This window comes from Chondrus crispus, genomic scaffold (assembly GCF_000350225.1).
Source record: "Chondrus crispus Stackhouse genomic scaffold, scaffold_25, whole genome shotgun sequence".
NCBI classification, from domain to species: Eukaryota; Rhodophyta; class Florideophyceae; order Gigartinales; family Gigartinaceae; genus Chondrus; species Chondrus crispus.
Genome location: NW_005179151.1, coordinates 62497 through 73038, shown reverse-complemented (window position 1 = coordinate 73038; position 10542 = coordinate 62497). Strand labels below are relative to the sequence as shown.

General features: G+C 47.0%; 1 protein-coding gene across 1 annotated transcript; it reads right to left on the bottom strand.

The window, feature by feature from the left end:
- Nucleotides 1-7641: 7641 nt before the first annotated feature.
- On the bottom strand, nt 7642-7788 carry CHC_T00004795001 (hypothetical protein). Its single transcript, XM_005716511.1, has one exon. It carries the CDS (start codon nt 7786-7788, stop codon nt 7642-7644), a length of 147 nt encoding a protein of 48 aa, XP_005716568.1.
- Nucleotides 7789-10542: the final 2754 nt, after the last annotated feature.

Here is a 10542-nt window from a genome sequence, read left to right as displayed (position 1 = left end):
ACTTCGAGATTTGGTTAGGGTAGAGGCAGTTTCGAAAGTTAGATAACAGAATGGACGCCAGGCATATCATGCCCACGGGGTGTTCGCGAACCTTCATTTTCCGTTTGAAATCGATTGCGGAAAACTGTAGCTTCACTTCTTTAAAAATCCATTCCATACTAATCCGCACTGACGACATTGCCTTGTTAAATGCAGACTGGGCAGGAGAGATGTTGGAGCTCTGAAAAGGTACATCGATAAACCACCGCTGGTTGTAGCCAAAGTCGCCATATATACAGTACTGCTTTCCTTCCACCAATAACACTCTAGGAAGAATATCGTCCATTTTGCTGCGTACATATAAAGTCCAGTCATGTCTTCTACCTTCCAATAGACCATACAAGTGCTGTATGAGACCATCTCGTGTGTTCACAGCTTGATATTTGATAGCGTGCTTGCGCTTATGTCCATTATAAGCGACACGCTGAGCCAGACTTCCGCTCGGACGGGCGATCCCTAAAACGGTACCATCTATAAATCCGACGCAATTAGGAAGGGCTTTTCCCTTTTCGTGAATACGCCGTGCATAAAGCTCTGCTCTTTGGGCAATGAAAAGCTCACTAGTGTCCTCCGTCACGAGGTGTTTTCGAGTGTTTAAAAGGTGCTCTATTGCTTCCCAAAAAATTTCAGAAAGCTGTGACGCATGCTTTCCAAAGAGTTCTTCAAGGTCTTCCCACCTGGATGAAGCAGCGAGACGCCGCAAAACGATACAAGTCGCAAGAATGCACGATATCTATTTCTGGACGTTCTCGTTTGCGTTTCAGGCCAACTCATCACAGAGACAAGCTGTGATATTTGCCGTTTTTGAAACCGGAAATTCTGCAAGCACTCCGGACCCTCACCCCATGTCACCACATGACACCTGTAAAGTCTCAGATTTTGGGGTTCTGGGGACGAAAGTGGACTTTTGGAGGGTTATGCAAATTTGCATAAATGCCGAAAATTTGCATTTGGCGCGAACCGTTATAGGGCTACACAGGCAATACTGCAAATCTATTGGGTGTCAGGTCGAATGCTGCAATTCAATTGGTCTGTTATTGGCCACTTATATGCAGTCATGCTGGTGATATATCTTGAATGATCCGTATGCGTTTTAATTACATCATTTCGGGGGTTTCAAGTTGTTCACCATGGTTATAATGGGTAATTACGGGCGGCCTTGGCGCTGTACAGTTGTGTGCGGTGTACACATGTACACGTCGCCAGGTTGCTGCGTGTACGTACACTTGTACACGTCGCCTGCATACGGTCCGGCGCGTGTCCGAGTACAGTACATGTGAATTAAAAGTACAACAAGTATTTCTCGCAAGAGACATGTACTTACGTGAGTACTCAGTGTACGCGTCACGCTGTATGCGACCCTTTCATCAGCATGCGCCGTTGTACTACACTCTCCTCAGCATGCGACGTTGTACTGTGCTCTCGTTATGGTGCGCCGTTGGATGGAAGTTGATGACAGTACTCGTGTGATTCACATTGGATATCACGTGAGATGTGTAGAAAGTCTGGATGCACATTGTTGCTATCCGTGATAGTTGTCTGGCAGTGTGTACCGAAATTAGTAAGGTACGAAACAAGGGCATGTATGGGGACTGAGATATGACAGGACTTTGCGTTGTTGGAAATAGAGAGATGCCAAGTTGTTCATTGTGCAAGAATATATTCTGTCATGTCTGGATGCAGATTAGTAAGGTGTGAAACGATTGCATGCATAGGGCTATGGTTTACATTCACTCGAAATGTGTAGAAACTGTTGTGCACTGATAGTCAATAGTCAATTCGTAAGGTGGAAATAGAACAGTGTGGACGGGCCAGAAGAGGACCGCTCTTGGTCGCGCATATGGTGAGTATGGTTTGCCAGGTGCCAAAGTAATGGGATAGTGTAACACTCAAAGTGTATAAGTATCGCCGAAAGACGGCTCCAAGTAAACTTCGGTACCAACTCCTTCACTCACACACATCAACCTGCACTCCTTCTTTACCTTGCCCCTCCGAACCTACCATTAAAGTCTTGGTGCGAAATGTGTCTAACACGCAATAAATGGTAGTGATAGTCCTGGGTGGGGCTCGAGAACTTTGCAGCCAGAGTAAGAATTGATTTTGTGTCAGAAAGCGCGGAGCGTGGAATCATCTGACGTCGGCTGGAGACAGTCCTCAAGGCCACTTGAAAATGGAGTTGTCGACGTCTGACCAACGACGTGCAATGGTCCTTTTGTCTGCCGCGCCCCATCGCGAATAATGAGGGTTACTGAGCTCGCCGCCGTCGCGATCCTGGCACTACTGTCGTGAAACCAGATATCCTGATTCGATCAGTGATCGGGTTTCTGTAAATGAAGGTACACGTGCGAATCGACTTGCACTCAAGAACATGTCGACGTACCTGAATACGCAGGACCTTTCGCTATGGAGACGAAAGGGCATACGCGGCAGCGGCAATGCAATATGGGCGAATGAGATCCTCTACTCGGAGGAAAGGTCGCAACCTTGACCAGCTCTATCAGCGGCATAGATAGAGTGGCAGCATGCAAGCAATGAACATAGCGAGAAGCACGAGCTCTGCTTCAATTAGCAAAGCACCGGAAGTGGCAAGTGCAGCGCGCAGTAATATGGCATAGACGATAGATGCGGCAGCAAAGAGACGCGAGAAATCAGTACTTAAACGGCGATCTAACGTAGTAACAAAAGGATAGCGGCAGCAGCCCAGCGTTCATGCTGATTACTTTGCCACCTGGTTCCTCCCTTTCTCCCAGCCCCCTATCAGTATCCCTACCTTAGCCACGTCCGTCTGATCCTTGATCCAAATATGGCCAATAATCCCATAGTTATGGGCCCAGACGTACAAACTGCACAAATATCGATGCTCCACCCCCCGAACTTATCGGAAGGCACCGACAAGTATCAATGGCGAACGGATGTAAAAACATGGGCGCAAGTTGTTAAATTATATGCAAAAGGAGGCGACAATCGAGCGAAAGGAATGCTAAACGCGTTGCGTCTAACCCTTTATTTGTCATTAAAACGTGATCAACGCAGCATAATCGACCACGCAGCCCAAAACCACACGATCTCACTAAACTTAGTTGATGAAGAAATTGAGGAAAACATGGCCGACGCAGTGAAGACTCAATTCAAACTCGTAGAAGAAATTGTTCAGTTAGTCGCCAAAGACTCACCTACAGATGGCATCAGCCGACTGGTGAAGATTACGCAGAGTATCCATCAGTGTACACGTAGGAGAGGCGAGAAACCTGATGTCTTCGCGAAAAAGTTCCAAGGTATTGCAAAGAAATATCTGAATATGTGCAACACTTCCCAAAGCGTTAACGAGAGCCAAAACTTCGCGATTCTATTGCTCGAGAACGCAAACCTCCCATCAGCTACATTCAACAACATTGTCACTCAACTTATCACCAAGTCCACATAAAAAAATGACTCAAATTCTACGTCTAATGTCTTCATACCTGCGATGACTCTCGATGCGTTCGCGTCTCAAGCCACTACCACCATTGCAGCGATCACAACATGGGAGGGATGTTCGGACAAAGATGCAGAAAACGGCCATTTGCAGATTATTATCGATAATACCAAACGCTTGGTACACAAGATAAAAACAGCGACAGATAATGCTCAAAAAGCTTGGGGAACCCACAACAGTAACACATGCCAGCATTATTCAAATAGTCTAGATGACGCGGTGGAAGCACTTTGCGATATTAAAGCCGATGAAGATACACTGAACCATAAAAGAAAATTGGACGGCGAAGTCGATCGAAGGGGATCCATGATGACCAATCGTAGGGACCGAGATGAAATCGATTCACATCCACAACGCAAGATGTTCGCTTCATACATCGCCCCAGGGACCGGAAAGAAAAGGGAGAGCAAATGTATATCATGCGGGAAAATCGGCCACTGGAAAGGAGATTTCATTTGTGAGAATCACCCAATGCATCACCGATGGAAAGGCAACAGGAATGAGAAAAGGGTTAGCTTCGAAGGTAATCAGGACCAAAATCTTAAGAATGATACGTATTTTCAGTAAAGGGATCGCTCACGCTCCAGATCGACCCTAACCCCATCATTGATGAAGGAGCCCCATCCTCCACCGGAGGTATCCTGAACGCTACTACATTATGTGACCTTCTCGGCATCTCTTTCTTCCTGGACGCACCACGTGAAAAATACGAACCCGGCTGGGGACAGGATTGTCATGACGCTCGCCCTATCATCGCAACGTGGACCTTGACCTTTATGGATCGAAATCGCAATCCAATTGCTCTTTCGTTTGACCTCGTCCACGGGGAATCGCCCTTAATAATAGGCTTGGACATCACACAATACGCGAACATAATCAACTACGAAAGACCGCGACACATCTCGATCAAACGACCGACGGATACAAAATCCTTACACTTCTCACGTATATGACATGGGAAGGAACAGCAGGCAGGGTTCAGCGACTGCGAGTGGAAATAGCACCGCACAAACAATCATCAGGTAGTAGCCTCATGGCTAACATCAACGCGTTAGGAAAACGAACGCCTCTCGCATTCTCAAAGAAAATTCATCGTTTCAGTCACGCAAACGCAGATGAAATTAAGCATATCTGTAAGAATGCGGGCATCCTCAACGAAGAACTTTCGAAGGCAATCGACACAGTAGACAGCGAATCTGAAATATGTGCAAAGAATGGCAGGCCGGCAAGCATGCGGAAGCTATCTCTCACTCACGTTAATTTAGCATTCAACCAGGAAGTTCAGATCGACTTTACGCATTGCAGTATCGACGATAACAAATGCATTCTAGTCAATATGACGGACAGGGGAACCTCGTGGTCCGAAATACGTATCGTACCAAACCAAAACTTGGAAACGATGAAAAGCAGCGTAGAACGCTACTGGTTTTGTATCCATGGAGCGCCCAGAGCACTTTCCGGAGACGATGCTTACGACAAGCCCGACTTCCGTGAGTTCCTGAAACAACACAACATTACGTACAAACCACGACCAGCAAGGAGACACAACAAATTGGGCAGTGTTGAACGCAAAAATCAAACTGTTAATTAAATGCATAATTCGAAAATGCACAACGAAATTACAAATGCTGACACAAGAACGATCGTGGAGCGAGCAGCGTTCTTATCGAACATGTTCTCAGGATCCAGGATATTGAGTTCATTTCACTTAGCAAAGGGCTACACCCCTTCTATCATTGGCATCCCACAATCACATGTCACGACGGAGCTATTACAAGCGCATAAAGAGCAAGCAGCAGCCTGCGCTCTTCAAAAACTCCTGCACACCAAGAACCCATCCGTCCTGCACAGCGACATCTTGAAACCGGGAGACCCTATTTGGGTCTACTACGAAACGTCAAGTAAAGCGAAGAAAAAAGGGTGGGTCCAGGCATCAGTCGTACAGGCGGAACAGCATCGCGTACTTGCCCGACGATCCGACAAAGGTCCTCCTATGCGAGTAGCGTACGAAGACGTGCGCATAGCACCCAACAGCCAGTTGACAAAAAGACCTGATGTCACAAACATTAGAGGAAGAATTAGCAACAGACGACTCCATCACACCTCATAGGATCACAGAATCAATGCACAACAGGGACGATAGCCTATCGGACAAGGAGGTAGGATCGAACGGAAATATTGCAGGTCCAACACAAATAACAGACCAATTGCCATCACAAGCCCGACTGGTTGGTGACGACGAAAGTCCTCCCAATGTGTCCGACATTCCTACCTGCACAGCCCTACTGGCAAACACAGTAACAGTCTCCGACGGGAATCCAGAAGCAGACATCGGCACAACAACCGTCCACGGAAATTCCACGCCAAATACAACACTGTCCTCAGACCGATCGAAAATAATGGAGAATATGGCACGAACGATCGGTAAAGCACAGGTAACGCAGAACAAGCTCGAGTTCGCACCTTCATGGATTGTTGAAGAGGCATTCAACAAAGAGCATGAGTCGAACTGGGCGGACGCATACGAACTAATTGATGACTCAGATCTGCCATCAAGGGCAAATGTGATCTCCTCGCATGTGATATACAAGGTGAAGACAAGCGAAGACGGTTCTCACACGTTGAAAGCAAGGATCGTCCCACACCGCAATAGGGATGTATACAAAGACGATGTACGCAAGGACTCATCGACGGCTCAATTTGACGTTATCCGCATTCTCCTCGCCGCTGTGACATTTCTCGGAATGCGTCTGGCCATGGCAGACATAAAAGGAGCATATCTCCAGAGTGGACCGATCCAACGTACGACCATCTCGGGAATGGACTGCTGCGAGTGGAAAAATATGGAAACTGACGAAGCTACCATACGGCATTGTGGAAGCAGGACGGCAATGGGCAAAGACAGGAGAAGGTTGGATGCTCAATGGAGTTGGACTTCAACGCGTAAAAGGCCTCAACCAGATATATGTGTTAAGAGACAGCGTGGGAAAGATTACACTCATCGTGGCGAAGGTCACAGACGACTTTATCTGTGGAGGATCAATCTCAGTAACCCAAACTTTTCTAGAAAAGCTCAAGAAAAGAGTTGAGGTCGGAAAATCGTCATAGACAGAAAGTTTCACTTTAATGGCTGTGAAATTGAACAGGACGCCAGCGGTTCGATAAAGATGATGATGAATGGCTACATGAAAGAGCTAAGAGAAATTTCCTTACCAAGAGAGAGAAGGAAGCAGCAAGAACGCCACTGAAAGCGAAATCACCCTATTTCGGAGTTTGGCAGGAACCATGCTTTGGTTGGGCAGAGGTGTCTTGCCACCTGCAGCTTATGCAAGTTCAGAAATGCAGCAGCGACTCTCAAACTTGAAAGTGGGCCATCTCATCGAGGCAAACGAAATGGTTAGGGACATCAAAAACCTCGACCCTACCCTTTTCTTTCCTCAAGCAGATCTAGTCACACAGGCATGGGTTACCACATTCTCCGACGCTTCATTTAATATCAGCTCTCGTGAATCCTATAGCCAGACCGGAGTAATCTGCGGTATTCGAACGACAATGAGTGACGGAAATGACCAATACTACGTCATAGACTGGGTTAGCACGAAGCAAAGACGAATCAGCCACTCCAGCTATGGCGCAGAAATCCTGGCTTGTACGGAAGCAGATGACAGCGGATATTATATTAAGACAGGAATGCGATCGCTGTTTCCGAAGACTGGACTAAGAAGTGAAACAGTGGTTGATTCAAAGGGTCTCTTCGATACAATCTCAACCCTACATGAAGGAAGAGAGTATCGTTTGCGCCAAACAGTTCAGCGTATCCGCGACAGCTTCGAATCCAACGAAGTTGATGTCCTTCGATGGATTCCCGGCAGTCAAAATGTGGCTGACGCATTAACAAAGCGAAATGTTAAGCTCTGGAACGATCTCAACAACATTTGCACTACCGGAATTCTAAAGAGCGCAATTTTACAGGGTCAGTCTCATGACAGCACAGAATGGAAATAAAATAGCCGTGAAGTCACCCTCATCCCATTCGAGTCACTGGGGGGTATGTGAAACCAGATATCCTGATTCGATCAGTGATCGGGTTTCTGTAAATGAAGGTACACGTGCGAATCGACTTGCACTCAAGAACATGTCGACGTACCTGAATACGCAGGACCTTTCGCTATGGAGACGAAAGGGCATACGAGGCAGCGGCAATGCAATATGGGCGAATGCAATCCTCTACTCGGAGGAAAGGTCGCAACCTTGACCAGCTCTATCAGCGGCATAGATAGAGTGGCAGCATGCAAGCAATGAACATAGCGAGAAGCACGAGCTCTGCTTCAATTAGCAAAGCACCGGAAGTGGCAAGTGCAGCGCGCAGTAATATGGCATAGACGATAGATGCGGCAGCAAAGAGACGCGAGAAATCAGTACTTAAACGGCGATCTAACGTAGTAACAAAAGGATAGCGGCAGCAGCCCAGCGTTCATGCTGATTACTTTGCCACCTGGTTCCTCCCTTTCTCCCAGCCCCCTATCAGTATCCCTACCTCAGCCACGTCCGTCTGATCCTTGATCCAAATATGGCCAATAATCCCCTAACTGTACGGTATGTACTAGTACTGCACGACCTTCCTGTCTATTACTCCTGCGAGCGGAAGTTTTCTATTTGCGTAAACGTTTTCGGAAACTGTATAATCACTTTTCAGAAATAGAATTCAGCAATTGGTATTGCTGAATTTCTGCATTTGTATTCCTGAATTTCTCGTTTGCGTAAGCTCTGTAATACAGAGTAAGCTCTCGATATAGTGACACCCCGCTATAGTGACTTTCGTCGTTACAGTGACTACTTAGCTGCTAGGCTCCCACCACATGTCCATTTCTGAAGCGCAAATGGCGATTTGATTTTGTATAGTGACATGGAGCTCTACAGTGACTTTTCCGGTACAGTGACCGCCAAATTGGCCTTGTCACTGTACATGACGTACTTTTTTATTTATTTTTAGGGTGTTTCTCATACATCCGCGGAATCAATCGGTTCCGTTCCAACTTGGCCCGATGTCAAAGACATAAACTCACTAATCTTCCGTTGGCGTGAGGTACGCCGGCGGTGGACACCTACGTGGTCAATCTCCACGTCGAGAATGGCCAGGAGATCGGCACCGCGAGATTTTTCAAGGAGCTCATGTTCATTCGCCACGAGTAACGCTAGTTCCTCTCGAAGCGCCTCCACCGCTTTCTAGTAGCGCAACAATGAGGGTTTTGCCACCCGTTCGCTATTCTCCTCTTCGGAGTCGCTGTCCCGAGGGACACTCCCTTCCGTTTCAACATTTCCCACCTCGATTGCGCTATTCACAGCCACAGCAAGCGCGTTTGCGGCCGTGACGGGTTGGCAAATATCTACACCTGCTTTGTCACCAAAAAATGCATCCAAAGCGGCGTCATCAACCTGATCCATTACATTTAAATCAGCGAGATTCCTTACATCCTCCAGTAGCATCTCAATATTAGCATCATCCCATACTGTTACTTCCATTGCTGCTTCCACGTCAGTGGGTATTCGAGCATTTCCGGTATCCTTTAGCCATTGTTCTCCTGCGCTTCGCGCAGCAGCAGCACGTTGAGCACAAATGGCTTTCTCTACACTCAGGGATGAACCACTTTGCAGCCTGAAAGCCGGTTCCGCCACACCCTTACAACCATCACGTAACTCAATCACCTGCTGCCTTTGAAAAGGTGCTAAAACACCCGTGGAAAGCCATCCATTCAGCACGACCGTCTTCGGTACCATGTTCCACGCTTTGGCAACCATAGAGACAGAGTCATAAAGGGTAACTGACTGGTTGATTTTAAAAGGCTTTCGCTGTTCCATAGGTTGTTTCATTTGTTCATCAAGAAATGTCAAAATGTGGCTGACAAGAAGGCGCCGGAACGCACATTTGAATGAACAACAAATGGCTGCGTCCACAGGTTGTAAACAAGAGGTCATGTTTGGTGGTAGAAAAATGGATTGTAGTTGTCATGAGGCTCATAAGTTATAGCATGAGCTGAGCAGTTGTCAACAATGCTCGTTATAGAACGACCCTGTAAACGTGCCATTGTATTGAAACCTTTCACGATGCGATTCCATATCACCTGCATATTCCACGCATTCTATTGGGATGTGTAAAAACTCCCAGGTCACGTAGAGGATCAAAATGACGAGGAAAGCTTCGCGGTCTATGAGATTTCCCAATAATTGTTAGAGGGGCCTTGCTCTCATCCGCAAATACAGTCAGAACAGCCGTGAGCCTATCTTTGACGGGTACGTATGTGGCTGGTAGCGCAGTAGGGCGGATCGCCCGACTCGGAAACGATCTAAATAGAACTGTAACCTCATCTGTGTTACAGATATCATAGATGGAGTAAATAGCCAACTGTTTCTGTATCTCAACCTGGGCTTGTTGCACGGTTGCCGTATCGAACAGCCCACTTTGTCCCGCACCACGCTTGCTAATAAAACCATTCCTAAACACGAAATTCGTTACCCACTGTGAGCTTGCTTTGAAACCTGTAAGGCCTTTAACCTCAGCTTCGAGTTGGGCCTTGTCCATTGATTCTGATTCGTCAACTGACGAGAGTTGCTCATTGAGTTTCTCCACCATCTTTTCTCTGATTTCCATCGCAGCGCGCTGAACGACATCCTCCCTGAACAATGACTCCCCCGCATATAGACTATTCGATCATGCATATATCTGTGAAGGGCAAGTTCCAATTTTGGGAAGAATCCTTGCTTTAAGCGCGTCTTTTTAGCGATACGAAGCGTGCTGACGTCTAAACCCATAATATTGTTTGCTCGTTTGCGCCAAGCAAACACAGTTGGCCTCGATACGTGACGTGATACTTCTCCGCGATTTCCGCATGGGACCAGGGACGCTTGGTACTGTCGTTGACCTTTGCCGGTCCAAATGATCCATCAGTCTTTGCTCCAAGCAAGTCAAGGGCTTCTTTCTTCGTTTTCAAAGGGGTTTGTTGGCATTTCGGAGCCATGGCGAGAGAGGG